Here is a 14,950-nt window from a genome sequence, read left to right on the forward strand (position 1 = left end):
GTCCAGAAAAATGTCTTATTTCGAGTTATTTAAAGACAAAAATTAGGTCTAAATTGTCTGTAACAACTAAAAAAAATATGCTGGTGGGATTAAAAAAAAAAAAAAAATGTGCTTGTCAAGATTAGAATAATGTCTGAATACGAATACATTTCTCCTACCCTACTGGAGGATTTATTTTTACTTGTAACAGGCAATTTAGACCACATTTTTATCTTTAAATAACTTGAACTAAGACATTTTTCTGGGCTAGTCAGGTGAAAGAGACTCACATCAAGTCGAAAAAGATATTTTTACTATTAACAAGGGAAAAACACTTGATAAGATTTCAGCTTTTTACAGTGCTATTACTTGGTCCATGCTCTCTTGTCCCCATTGTTTAACATCTAACTAGAAAAAAAGACACTTGTGCAAAATAAGCAAACCAAAGTGACCTATGATACGACTTCAAATCTTTGATATTTGGAAAGCTCACTGTTTGTGAAGCCAAGTAAGAAAAGTATATTGGAGAAGTATCACATTGATCTATCTGTAACTGTTTTGAAAATCAGTGCCTTAACATCCAGACTTCACGTTGTTTTCAACCAAATTCCAACATTTACATCCAGTTTGTGTTGGATCAGACTCAGAGTTGTTTCTTCTGGCACCTGCTTCTTGTGTCTTCCTGTCCTGTCTTTCATTTTTCTTCTCACTCCCAGATATCTATCACTTTGGACAGAAACATCTGCTGAATGAAGTAACACTCTAACATCTTGGGAATTTCAGACTCATTCTGTGTCCTGGAAATGTTTGTACTGAAGCCCCCCCCCTTTTCTCCTCTTCTTTTCCCAGCAGCCCTATGCTCCACCCCCTCATCCAATGGCTCCTCCCAGCCCGAGCACCAACAGCTGCAGCCAGGGAGGGGCAGAGCAGCTGAGTAAGACCAACCTGTATATCCGCGGCCTGCCGCCTGGGACCACCGACCAGGACCTCATCAAACTCTGCCAACCGTGAGTACTGAGAACAATCCCACGGAAGAGCACACACTCCTCTTTCACTCCTGCCACTGCCGCTGTGAGGTCTGCTTGGCCATGATTGGTTGTTCCTGTACATGTTTAGCAGAACAGCATGTGCTGGATACCTCAATAAGTAGTCTGCATAAATGTCATCGCCTTCAATTTATATAATGTGGAAACTAAACGTCTCCAAAGTAACTCCTTAATGTAAACTTTAAAAAGGACCAAATGATTTTTCCGTCCTCCCTCTGTTAGTGAGTTGATATTTATCATTTGGGATGAGAAGTGAAACCCATTCTAAGAAGAGAGAGGCACTAATTTAAACTGTCATCTTTAAAAGCATTTAATGGGGGCGATATTTCAGCTGAAAATGATTTAAATGTTTCATGCAGAGGGAAAACTCTCATGTGCTCATCCAGCAGTCCAAATAACTGGACGCGATCATATATCAGTAACTAAGTGAATTAAAAGCTGACAGACTAAAGACACAAGAGACAGACTGTGTTCAAGAAAGCAGTGCTTGGACAACATGGAAAAACAGTTTGCATTTGGAAACACTTTACATGTCATGGTAGCCTTAGCACATACAGCAAAAGGTGCTTTTCAACCATGGGAACTTTTCTCAGGAACTAGGGACCACTTTTTAAAGTTATTTTTTGGGGCTTTTCATGGCTCTAATGACATAAATGAGGACATTGCATAGCGTAGGAAAGGGGGCAAGAATGGGGAGTAAAACAGAATGGAAACAGGCTCAGGCTGGACTTGAACCTGGGCCCCCATGAGGTGCCAGGGTGAACCTCATGGGGCGTGACCCAAACCACTAGACCATCTGCGTCTTGGGACAAGGGACCTTTTAATGAACTTTCTATTTCAATAGCAGGAACCAGGGTCTAAATTTAGTTCTAATTTATTTCATATTTGAAAAGTCCATACTTTCCAAACAGACAGGGAGTGAGAATGAGAGAGTCTTCGGTCTTCAGTTCAGGAACTTTTAGGGAGAGCTGAGAGGTCATTAGACTCTGTTAAGGTTGACAGACCAAAGATGGAAGAGATATATAATGTTGATAAATCGGAGCTTAGATCAGATTGAAAACTAGTTTGCATCTGGATACACTGTAGATGGCACGGCAGCATTGGGGCATAAAAGGTGCTTTTCAACTGCAGGAACTATCTCCAGGAAGCTGGGACATTTTGAGGAACTCTGTAAATTCACCTGAGGAACCAGAATCCAAATTTAGTTCCTATGTAGTTCGTATTTGAAAAGTCCCTACTTTCCAAACATATGGGGAGAGAGTCTTCGGCCTTGAGTTCAGGAACCTTTGGGAAGAGCCAAGAGGTTACTAGACTCTGTAAAGGTTGACAGACTGAGGATAGAAGAGATATTTTTAAAAAAAATCTGAGCCAAGATCAGACTGAAAACGTGCTTGTATCTGGATACACTGTAGATGTAATGGCAGCATTAGGGCATTAAAGGTGCTTTTCAACTGCAGGAAGTTTCTTCGGGAAGCAGGGACATTTTGAGGAACTCTGCAAATTCACCTGAGGAGCCAGAATCTAAATTTAGTTCTGGAGTAGACAATCCCCACCATTAAAAAAGTCTTTACTCCAGGGATAGTACTTTCCAAAGATCCAGGAACTTTCTGGGGGCTGGAGAGGTTATCAGACAGGCAGACTCTCCTGAGGCTTTAAAAACAGCCTTACACCTCTCTTCTCTTGCTTTTAATTATATGCATTCTGTTTCAAATATTTCATTTTAAATCCTCTGTTGTTTTCATAACATTCCCTGTGTACTCCAGTTCTGCTTCACCTATAGGCGTCAAACCAGATTCATGAGTCTTTGTTTATCTGTGATAAATACTCTTAATTTTTTACCCAGAGGATGCTATATGCTCAGACATATAATTAGACCCCTGTAGGTGTCATCTGGGTAGACTGGTAAGGTAAAATATACAAGACTGAAAAATTAAAGCTTAAATGCCAAACTGATCAAACTACAAAGTTCACCTCTGAGGAGAAAATTAAAGGCTGGGAGAAAAAATGTTCATGCACAATACCTTGCACACCTCATTAAACTGCTACCAACTGAGTGTATTTTAGGGACACACACAGAGGTACTCATAAAGCCCTGCCAAATGTTCTTGATAGAGAAAACACGCACACACACCTGCCTGCACACAGCTCAATACGGCCTAATAAAGCTTAGATTGGACCACCTCCCTCAGGAATCACAGACCAAGACCTCATCAAGCTGTAACAAACAGTCACGGGGGCTTTCTTTCTCTCCCTGTCTCTGTCTCTCACTCACACACACTATCACACGGACACGGACACACACACACACAGCAGCTTTGTTCAGCTCCATTAGGCCCTTTCACTTCTAAAATGGTGAAAAGGGGGTCAAGATCATTAATGGAGACAAGGCCAGCAGATTGTGAAATACAGGCCATGAGCGAGTCTGTCTGGTTGCATAACCTTTTCTTGGCCACTTTTCCAGAAATGTCCCGGTCAAACGCAGCCAATTATTCAATGATCCTGTAGAGATGGGAACATGCTGTCCAGTATATTTGGTAATGCTCCCAGTAGCTGTGTCAGAAGTCATGCATTTCTTCTTGATACTGACCCATCAAAATTCCATTAGCTTGAGAGGCGGCCCTGATAAGATTTGGAAAAGCACTCAGCATTTTGACATTGCATATCCCTCCCTTAGCTGCTACATGCACTCAGTTGTAGAGTTGGACAGTTTCAATTTCATTTCTGATTCCATATGATCTTGAATATTTCCAGCACAACTATTTGGAAGGGCGAACCATGTCGGAGCTTATGTAAAACACCCTCAGTGGTGTGCATGCATGCTTGTGGCTTTAGATTTGCATCCCAATTTAAAGCTTTTCTGCTTTTGACTTTGTCTGTTATTCCTTGGATCTATCTTGCTGTCCTCTAGTGGCTGTCCTCTTCCTCAGCTGCTTCCACAGCTCCTCGTCCATCCTTCCCTCGGTGTGTATCGCCTGTCTATCAGCCCCCAAGGTTGCCCGAGGTGTGCTGTGCCAGTGAAAATCCAATGCCACTGAAACTTTAATTAGCCAGACCGTGTTTCAGTGGCAGGCGGGTGGCAGCATTCTAGAAAAGGTCATGCGGCTGTTCTGCAGTCTGTAGCACCCTCGGGTTCCCCCTTAGGTTTTTCCCCAGATGCTAAGTCCCCCTCAAGCACCCAAAGCCTTCTTTCCGGGCCATCAGCTGCCCCATTACATCTCAACAGGGGAGCTGTGTTAAACATGAACTCTCACAAAATGCACTTTATATTTATAAAACTACAAAACTGAGGATGTTTGGGCAATTTCTGCTCACTAAGTGGTTCCTCCACACCAACACATTGAGCCAGAGTGTGTTTGTTTGTGCGTACCCTTGCACAGATCCAAGTGACTGCTAAGAAAAAAAAATCAAAGCTCAATTTTTGGCCTGAGTTCGTTTGGTCACACACACTGAAACACAGCTCTTGCTGCCCTGGTTCACCACTATCTCGAAAGCAAACATGCTGCAGCCACAGCCATGCATTCTTGACAATGGTCCATATCATTGCTGCTTGATTGGAGGCCGTTGCACACCGCGCGGGAAATGCCAGAAAAATAAGTGCAGTGCATTGTGGTTATAACCAAGTCTACGTGAACTTTCACGCTTTGTTGCCAGGATTCTGTTCTTGTTTTCAGTACCCCTTATCAAGGCCTCATGAACCATTGTAAGGTCATGAATTGACTTAAAGTTTGAATTTCTGGGTTCAACAAGTTTGTCAAAAATTAATTAAATTAAAAGACATTTTCCCCATCGTACTGCAAGTGGTACAACATTTTAAAAGTAGGAAGATTTTAATGTAATGTGAACAATATTCATATCATCCATATCACTTGAAGTTTAAGGCCAGCAACAAGTCTCAGTATATTTGGGGCTCAGACAACAAAACACCAAAAAAGATCTGTTACGCTAAAAGAAATGGAAGAGAATACTAAACCTAGCAAATCTGATTTGTTTTATAACAGGTTAGTAAGATGGTGGGGAGTAAAGAGGGCATTCAGAATAATAATAGGCTAAAAACCAATACTGGATGGGAATGATCTTTTGGTCTTTTCCATTAAAATATGACTTACTCTTAAGTGGAAGTCGCTGCATGAGCTGAAAACACAATCAAAAACCAGAGATTCTTACCTTCTAATGGCATACTCAGCACTAGGGCTGCACGATGTGGCCAAAATCTAATATCTCAGTATTTGTAGGCTATATCTCGATACATGATATACATCTCGTTATTCTATTTGCATTTATTTCTCCTCTAAATCACTGTATTAATGTTAAATCCAACCCTTTGATGCATAAACTGACATCAGTAAAATGATTCAAGCAAACCTTTTGGTTGGATTTTTAAAATTTAAATGCAAAAAGGGGCTCTCTCAATCAGGTAAGGTTGATTAAACCTTTTATTTTAAACCAAATTTTATGTAGTTACATAGTTTTAGTTCCAGTAACACAAGTTATTCAGATGTATTCAACTGGCTGATTATATTAAAGCATATTATATTGTATTATATTATATTATACTTTCAAAATATGAACTAAAGTTGGAGATAATATTACTTTTATTTCCACAAATCAACTACCTGGATAATGTTGGTCATGCTGAAAGGACGATACTGACTTCTGTCTTTGAGCCTGGGGTCTGGTTGAACTGTATTGCATTTGGGTTTGTCTTCTGATAATATCCCAGCTTGCAGTTTTTGGTATTCAGAGGTAAAATAGCATCAAACTCATCTGCCGTTATGTTTTGAGCAGTGCAAAGGGGGCAGAGTATGCAGAAAAGTGAAAGTTAAAAACATTCCGCGTTTGTTTCTTGTTGTGGGGAGCTGGAAGAGAATCAAGGATCATACAGGCAGCAAAGCAAACCCAAATAAGCAACTACACTCTAGAAAACAAGTCCCGGGAACATGCAACTCGAGACAGATAAGACGTGCAAGCGACTTTTCTTCGCTCCTCTCCTAATATCATAACACTCATGCGCAGGAGAATTTCTCTGGGTGAGCGGGGGAGCGTGGTGCTCGCTGTGAGAGGAGCACTGGCTGAGCAGCAGAGAGTGAAACGAGCGAATCACCAAGATTTACATCCAGACGTCTGAAAACATTTAGTTTTCTGTTTATGATTTATTGATGATTTATAGCCTTTTTATACATTTCACGTGTAAAAGCCTGTGATACATCGAGTATATTCGATATATCCCCCAGCCCTACTCAGCACTATCAAAGATGAACAATGTACATAGTGTCACAAATGCCACCGTCCAAACATTTATTTATTTATTTTTTAGGAAAGACCTTGCGAGTTTCAGCAGGACAATACCAAACCACATTCTGCTCATACCACTGAGGAGTCTGGGTGTTACACTGGCCAGGCTGCAGTCCCAGCTTGTCACCCACTGACAACATTTGGCCCATCATGAAACAAATTTAGCACAAAGGAGACCATGAACTGTAGAGTCTTTTATAGGGCAAGAATGGGCTGTTCGGTTCAGAAGAAACTGGTCTCCTTAGCTCTTAAATGTTCACAGAGTAATCTTTAAAAAGAGCTGATGCAACGCAACGGCAAGCACGTCCCTGTCCCAAAGTGTTGTATTTGACTGTAATGTTATCTGCTAATCACCGGGTTAAAAGATGCACTCTTACTCTTTGGATGCCTACTATATTGCAGCAGTGGTCGTAGCATAACGGTTGGGTTAATATTATCTGAGTCTTTTAGCAGCAGGATACTAATAATGTTAGTACCAATTTTATGATTTGATTTTGTTTTGAGTCTTAAATTTAAGTGTCTCTGTAAAACTTTTATAGATACAGATGTCTAGCGATGTCATGTCATGTTCAATGCTCCTTGGCTCAGTAGGCGTCCAACCCCAGGCTTTCCCATCCCAGTAACCAAGCCTTAAATTGCCAATCCCAAGCATGCAGTCAACAACAACTGAATATATGATTATTTTAATTACTAAGAGCCAAGATTCCTCTGATTTCTTTGTGACCGGCCAACTCCCTGTGGTCACTAGGAGCAAGAGTAAAGACCGAAGAACACCAAAGTTCTCACAGCGGTTGGAGTTACATGCCGCGAGCTGTTGAATGAGTAATTAAATGGATTCGGGTGGGTGCTTAATCTCTGTTTTATTCAGCTGGCTGGTTGTCGGGGTTCTCTGCAGCCGTCAGACTGATATATGGGCGTCAGGAAGAGGCCAAAGGAGTGGAGTGGGGATTTGTTGGCTAAACACCCAGATAGTGAGAGGCCTTCCTGCTCGCCTGGCTGGCTGTTTGAGTGGAAGGATGGATGGATGAAGGGAAGGAGGATGGAGAGAACAGCCGGTACTGTGGGAAAAATTCCTTGGCCGTACCAGCCAGGTTGAGGCAAGGGGCCAACCGTAGGCCCAGCACCAACCCAATCCAACCCAAAGATTAGTGCAGCCAGTACATCCAAAACAAACCCCAAGCTCTTTAAGACTGACTTTATTCCCCGATTTAACAGCTAGCTATTATGAAGCACCCATGTTTTTCCTGATTGCAATTCACCACCCAGGGGAGATATTGAGAGCATGGAAGCAGGTTGCTGGAAGAAAGGTTGAAAGGTAGAACAAGAGGGATTTCATTTTTCACTTTATGAGAGCCCACACCTGGAATAACAGGGACATACAGTTCACATTTTCTGCCAGCGGCCCAGGTCCATAACTCAAACTGCCAAGAAACCAAAGGACCCTAGACGTCCCTGAACCCCCATCTCCTCCTCTAGCTCCTCCTTTTCTTTCTTTTGAACACAGTTTCTTCCCATGTGCTTCCTCATCTCCCCTCCTTCTCCTTCTGGTTCTCTTCACCCAATTTCAGTCGTGGACGAGTCACAGCTGTGCCCTCAGTTGTACTGGCTTTCGCCTCTCTGCCACGGCTTGATCAAAAGAACAGAATGAGCCAAATCAAGAGCTAATCACCACCAATTGTCCAAATAACCTTTCCCGTGTGTGCAGAGGGAATCATGGAGGGGGAGCTGGAGACTAAGAAGAGAGGGGGTGAAGGGGGGAGAGAGCCATAAGGTATGCTAAGTAGAGGAACTGAAGGGAGGAGAAGAAAGGGGTGACCCTGGGACCACCTGTTTTTATGGAGCAGTGGTCCAGGCACTCAGCAGTGCCACATTATCCCTAATGACTCTCTGAGGTCTACTGTTGACATTAGCTGACTGGCTATCTGTGCCAGCCTGTCCCGTGGCTCTGTTTCAGAAAACTGACAGAAGGGAGAAGTCCAGCCTTGCTCTTCCCATCATCATTCCCACCAGTGTACATTAAGTCCACCAGAGCCAGACAGACACATCGGAAAGTATCATTTTTCATTTGTAGTGCAACAGAAACACGTTTGGAGTTGACACGAATTTGTGTTAAAAAACAGCAAAGATCACTGCAGAGACACTTACGCAATCATCACGCAAAGTATTGCCATTGAATTTTTATACTTGGTTGATGACTCGCAACCTTCATGCTGCGATAATTAAGTGTGACATCAAGGTTACGACACAGCACACCCCAAAACCACCATTTTAGGCGAGGTATTTAATAACCAAAGTTTATTATCCAGCTTTTTAAAATGCTTGATTCTTATTGGTTCAAACTGCATAAAACAGTATTTAGTTCTCCTTAGGAAATGTAACACCTGGGACCACGTGATCAGTTCATATCGAAGCTATCAGGAGAAAGGAATCCAGCTCATTTTGCCCCTGTCTGTTGACACTTTGGCAAAAACTTAACCATAAACTGAAAAAGTTAAGTTTCAACTCTGTTTGGCAAGTAGGTTGATAGGAATTTGAGCTGACACATTAACTTGAATTGAAACCTATCTGATCTAGTGCCGTGACCTGGTGTATTTTGGCCATGAGGCATACCAAGCCTGTTATTTATTTTTTTACTGCATAAATAAACTAACTTAATTGATAAAATCATCTCAATTTTAAGATTTTGTCTAAATTTGTAAAAGTGTAGCTGGGCTATGGATAGTGAGTGGGTGGTTATGTGAATCTGAATATCTGCAGTGAGACAAGTCCCCTCTTCCTTGCATCAGAGTCTTGCTCATCATGTTGTCCTGATCTGCATTATTTTTTCATTTTGTATCCTTTTAGCAAGAAATTTTAACAGAATTTCTTTCTATTCACTTTATAAATACATATTGGTCTGTTACCATCAGGTTGTTTTATTTATCTTTATTGAAATCCACTATTTGGGGGCACAGGTTTAGGTCAGTGGTTCAAGTGCATCATATATGCAGGTCTATAATCCTTGTCCAATCAGCCACAGGTCTGATTCTGATCTTGGTCTCAAAGATGTCTCCTAATTTTTTTGTCTTATCTCAATTGCCCTCAATAGCAAAGGCAAAATATTGCCCAAAAAACTGACCAATACAATCAAAGTTTCGGCAAAGCTCTAACCAAGTGATGCTTTGCTGAATCTCTTGCTGCGTATCTCTCCACCTGTCTTTCTGAAATCTTTCTTCTCCTCCCTCCCAACCCTAACACACCCTCTTTCGAGTCATCCATGCCAAATCAAGTAGTGCGTCACTCGGGGCAGAAACAGATAGTAGTGCTTAACCTCTAAACAGCAGTGAGACAGCCACAGGAATGCCCAAACTAAACTACTCCTACGGCTACAGCTTCACGCTGAGGAGAAGCATCTGCTATTCCTGGAACCCTCCACAGCCACTTTCTCTGTGTGAATGCCTTTCTTGCTCTCTTGCTATCCCCCTGTCTGTTGCACTCTCTCTTCTTCTTTCTCACTTTAATCCTTTATTGCTCTCCCTGTTTTCTCTTCATGTGCTCTTCTCCTCTTTGCCCCAGCAGAAGGGGACATAGTTTTTTCACTGACTGGGGCCAAACTGTCTAAAATGTTACGCCTTTTTTCCTCCCAGAACATTGATTTTAGAGCCAGGGTGAGCGGAGACGCTGATTTGGCCTCAGGCTACTTTTTTGAATTATTTATCCCCCCATTACTGTATACATGACACGTCGACACTTTGCCTATTTAGAGGCTGGAAAGAGCTTCTCTTCCACTTTCTCACTCGGGCTGACTCTGTTAACAGTCAATGCTCTGACAATAATTTTCTCAAATAGCTTCAGATTTGTATTAAGAGAGACTTTGATTCACCAAATGCAAACAGACTTTTAAAAACAGCCAGGGCACTTAGCTTTATTTGATCTCACTTTGTGGAGCCAAATTAATAGGACAAAAAAAAAAATCAGCAGCTTTTGTAGTTGACCATACAACATATTGGTTTATGTTTAAAGTCTCTCCAGCCACACTGCTGAGAACACTTAAGTCTCTGTGATACAACACCAATTAATGTGAGGGACAAAACCCCAGATCCCTGGACTCTCCGTCCTTTGTCTTTTCCGTTTCCACTCCCCTCACTTTGCCTTTCCTTTTGAAGTAGTATCTGGAAAGTAGACACAGCAGCAGCACAGATGAGATGTGTTCATTTGTGCGTGTCAGACAGCAGTGCATGGCATGTGGGTTTGACAGGCTGGACACTTCCAAACAAACAGCAGCTACTCTTCAAGCTCTGAAGAAAAGTAGTATGCTCATGGATGAGTGTAGTGTAACCAGCTAATGCATCCTGTTACTCTAGTTCTCTTCCATCGATGCTCACTTTGTTAAAACACACTTACAGTCGAGGGCTGAATTTCCAAGGTTGAGATGAACTCAGTTTGCAAGAATTACATTTCTACTATGAACACTTTTTTTTGGGCATGAACTGTTATTTCTTCCAACTTTTTACCCTGCAAAAGCAATCAATAACCCTTGCTTGTGCTATTAATTACATCTCACCAATTTTTTATTCGTAAGCAAAACCATTTTTCATTTTTTAAAGGGCTGAGTTTAAGCAAATTCCAATTATAAGAGTTCAATATTCAACAAAAACATAAATCAACTGGAAGGCTTCCCTTTGATAAAGATAGCCCAGTCTCTGTGTCTTGGAAATATTTGTAACTGTTACATGTGTATAGTCATGTAAAATCCACCCTCTTAACCTCAATGTCCTTTTGAAATGGAAATATTCTACTTACTTTACATGTATTTGAGAAGAGGTGGTAACCATATGACTCAAGTGCACATCATTAAAGTCAAAAAAGTTAATGTAAAACAAAAAAATTGTGTAGGAAAAAGAGTATTTTACTTATTTGTTAGGTAGATTTGCCATTGATGCTTGTTAGAAAGTTTTATGTTGATCAGATGCAAAACTTCACTGGTTGTCCCTTGGCCTATTCTACATCTTTTCCCTAAATTTCTTGCAAATTGGACCAGTATTTTTTAAATCATTCTGACAAACAGCTCTACTGTTAAAGTAGGTTTTTTCAGCTGGGACAACAGTTAAAAAACATATGAAGTAGAAATGCTATTTTCTAGATGTTTTGATCAAGAGCTACATTGATAACTTCAACCCACCCCTAACCCCAACCCAATCAGTCACAAGTCGTTCTGCAAGGAGGCTTGCTATTCCATGAAATACCCTTTAATCTCACCAAAATAAAAGGAACTTGAGTCATCAAACATGCACTCGTAATTCTTTTTAATGTCACATTTGAAGCAGTCTTTGCAAACACACAGTGCTATTGCTATGATTTGAAGTCCTGCTGTCTTTGGATCGTGGTTTAGACATCAGCGTATGCATGTCCTGTTTTGACCTGGGTTCATGCCATTTACATCTTTAGATGCAGTCAAATGGCAGGCAGCATTTGTGTTGCCATTGCAACTAAAAAATCAAGATGCACACTCTACATACCTTCGTTTCACTTTATTTGGTTTGATTTCTTTACATTATTTACAAAATTTGCCAACCACAAAAAAATACATTTCAAAATTCACCAAGCTCGATTTGCCATAGTCATTTTTACTACAGGGTTTTGTAGACTCTCAAACACTTTTAATTGGTTATGAATCAGACTTGAATGAATGCTTTTGTGAAATTTAGAACTAGATAAATCATAAAAAATACGATTAAAGTCAAGACTAGTAATTTCTACATATTAAGTATTGGTCCTTCAAACTGCTGCTTGATGATGATATTGGACTGTATACAGATAGCGGGATGATATTTCTGTTACATAACACTACTTACACATTAACACAACAGAATTAGCAGAGTTGAAACATACCACTTTTTCCACATGGGGGCGCCAAAATCAATGCAAACCTAAAGTTCCATACGTTTGCTTCAGAGGCATTACATACCCTATCTGATCTATGTGAAGTTAGCCTTTCACAAATATCTTACCAATGATGTTTGGTAGATTGATTCCATTTGTTTTAAAAAGTATAATTTTTTGTAAAACTTTGTATTGATTAGAAACAAAGAAGAACACGCTAATGATATTCATGAGAAAGTAACACAGCAGGACACCAATGGAACACGTTCACAGGAGAACAAATGGACCAGACTTTGCAGATTTATGGAGTCTCATTCAAAGGGATACAGTCTAATTTACAGGTACAATTTACCTGGCTAAGGCTCCATGGCCATCTGAATTTTAAAACTTTCTTTTATTGAAAATCCCTTAACACGAAGACGAATTCTGAACAGTTACTAAAACTTTTAAATCGCCTTCTTTTCCTTGATAAATTGCCTGAGTGGAGCCCGGTGGCCCTATTGCTGCTTGCAGTTGTAATCCTTTTCTATTATGTAGGGAGGTGGGAAAGTTTGAATGGCTCTAATCAACTTGTCATCCATTTCACACTTGCCAGGTGAAATGAATGTTCATTGGAGGGAATCACATCAGCAGGGAAATAAAGAGAAATTGAAATCAGAATAGCTGATGACAACTAATGACCACAGAGGGTTTGACCACGGCCAATTTTAACAGATGGGTGTGATGACACACCAGCCAAGGTGCTGTGGCCATTCTAATCTGCTGGAAATTAATGGGTTTTCCATGCTGCATGCATGTTACTGGTGTGTTTTAGCCTCATTGTTGTGATATCTCTTGAAAAAGAAGAAAAGAAAAGCACCGCCACTTTCAGCAGGATTATCCCTCTGTTCCAAGATGCTCACCACATTAGTAGAGTTAAAGGTTTGAGAGTAAGCCTTTGCCAGTTTACCACAAAACCCACCAACAGAACACGGGGGAATCCCAGCGCCTAAAAAACATGGTGATGTTCTGCCAAGAAAAACATTGAGAGCTTAGGCCAAAAAAGAAATTATCCAATTTGTTGGGGCTTTTTGATTTATTGCTGCCTCTGCCTGCCAACAATGTGTTTTGATATTTTTTCTGTAATGCTTTTATAATGAGGCACCATTATCCTATGGCAGAAAGTCTGGAGTACATCTGAAAGCATGGAATTCATACATTAATCTTTGATGTCAAAATAGAGTATATGTAATAAGTACAACTAGTAATTTGATTAAGCAAACCAGGCATCCAATGCTTTGATCTACTGAACATTTTTGATGCTGGAAAAATGTTTGAAGCTTGAATCCGGGCTCCCTTTGCTAAAATGTGTCATGGTCTCCAAACAGTCTCGGGCAGTCCCTTGGTTTGTCTCTGTATCACCTGTCTGACTCTCTATCTTCTCTGTCTCTTAACAGTTTCCCAATTTATTTTTATTTATCTTTGTAATATTTTAGTCTCCAACTTTCTTATTTTAGCCTCAAGTCTTATATCATTTTACTGTTCTCTAAAAATATTTCTCAAACTTTGTATTCTGTTCTATTTGTCTGCATTTTGTCTTTGCTGTTGTCATAAAAATCTCTCCCCAACAGTTTATATGACACTATTACATTGATTCCAGTAGTTAAAACCACTAAACAACAGTGATAATGTTGCAGCTATAGAAGCAACACCTGGGACAACCAGATCATACATCATATTTAATCAATCTAATAAAAATCAACAAAAACATCCTTAGAATCATCTTTTGTGTCAACTTGTTCATATCTTTGTTGGTAGATGGTACATAAATGAGGTTGGGATTCATTCCTTAACTTATCAGGATCCTAAATTGACCGCTAAGCCACACATCCCTCCATTCACTCAGACAAGCATTGAACATTCAGTGAGAGGCACTGTGGCAGGTGTAACAGAAGGAGACAAGATCACACATCATCTAGAAGTCAGGAAAGGGTCTAAACTACACATGGAGGGATATATTGATCATTTTACAGTTGAGAAGGTTGATAAAAAGCTTCAGTTACAAGCCAAAATTTACAGGTCCCAGTGCAAATGTGACAAACTGCATCTTTTTGCCATCACCATCTCAGACAACAAGACAGAATATTAGCAAAAGAAAGTGTCATGATGAAGAACCCAGGTAGAAGGTAGTGTTAGGTTATCCTTGTTCATTTTAATCACGTTGAGCTGATGTTGTGGTCTACTGCAGAACTTCATCCAGAGTAGACACTTGTCTGAGTTGAGATGTGGCTCAGGAAAGGGTAGAAAATACACCCTGTCACCGAGCCACACAGGATACCTTGTGCTGGGGTTGCAAGCAACCCATGACCACTGTTTGACCATTTTAAAACTTAAAATCTGAGAAAAACTTTGTAAAACCGAACAGAAAATGACTTTCTGCATTGCATTTTAATGGACGTTTGGGCAGAGACTGTCTGGTGTATGGGAAAGGCTATACAAACTGTCATTAGCTCATCATGTTTTAGAGTGGGACTTAGCCATAGGTCAGCAGCATTATCCCTTAAATGACAAGACTCAAGCTTTAGATATGACATTTTTCAAGTTGTTGGCAAGCAGATGGAACATTTACATTTACTGAAGCTGTGGATTGGAGAAATGAGAATCCTTGATATATGTCACTGAATCAGCAGTCACGTCTGAGCCTCTTAAACCATAACAGTGGGAAAGAATTGACAAACAGTAGGGTTAGCTTGATAACAACTTTCTAACTCAAATTTTCCTTTAACACGGTG

The 14,950-nt window shown here is 40.5% G+C and overlaps 1 protein-coding gene across 5 annotated transcripts in view; it reads left to right on the forward strand.

The window, feature by feature from the left end:
• The window catches only part of LOC141803459 (RNA-binding motif, single-stranded-interacting protein 3), a 372,997-nt gene that overhangs the window by 158,965 nt on the left and 199,082 nt on the right, over positions 1-14,950 (forward strand). For 4 of the 5 annotated variants that reach the window (XM_074687515.1, XM_074687514.1, XM_074687516.1 and 1 more), the window contains one exon: positions 829-986. In XM_074687515.1, coding sequence (XP_074543616.1) covers positions 829-986 — 158 coding nt within the window. The remainder of the gene's footprint in view (positions 1-828; positions 987-14,950) is intronic. The other variant, XM_074687517.1, reaches the window with a different exon arrangement.

The sequence above is a fragment of the Halichoeres trimaculatus genome, unplaced genomic scaffold (assembly GCF_033239565.1).
Source record: "Halichoeres trimaculatus isolate MK-OKI-2021-1 unplaced genomic scaffold, fHalTri1.1 fHalTri1_scaffold_14, whole genome shotgun sequence".
In the NCBI taxonomy this organism is placed as follows: Eukaryota; Metazoa; Chordata; class Actinopteri; order Labriformes; family Labridae; genus Halichoeres; species Halichoeres trimaculatus.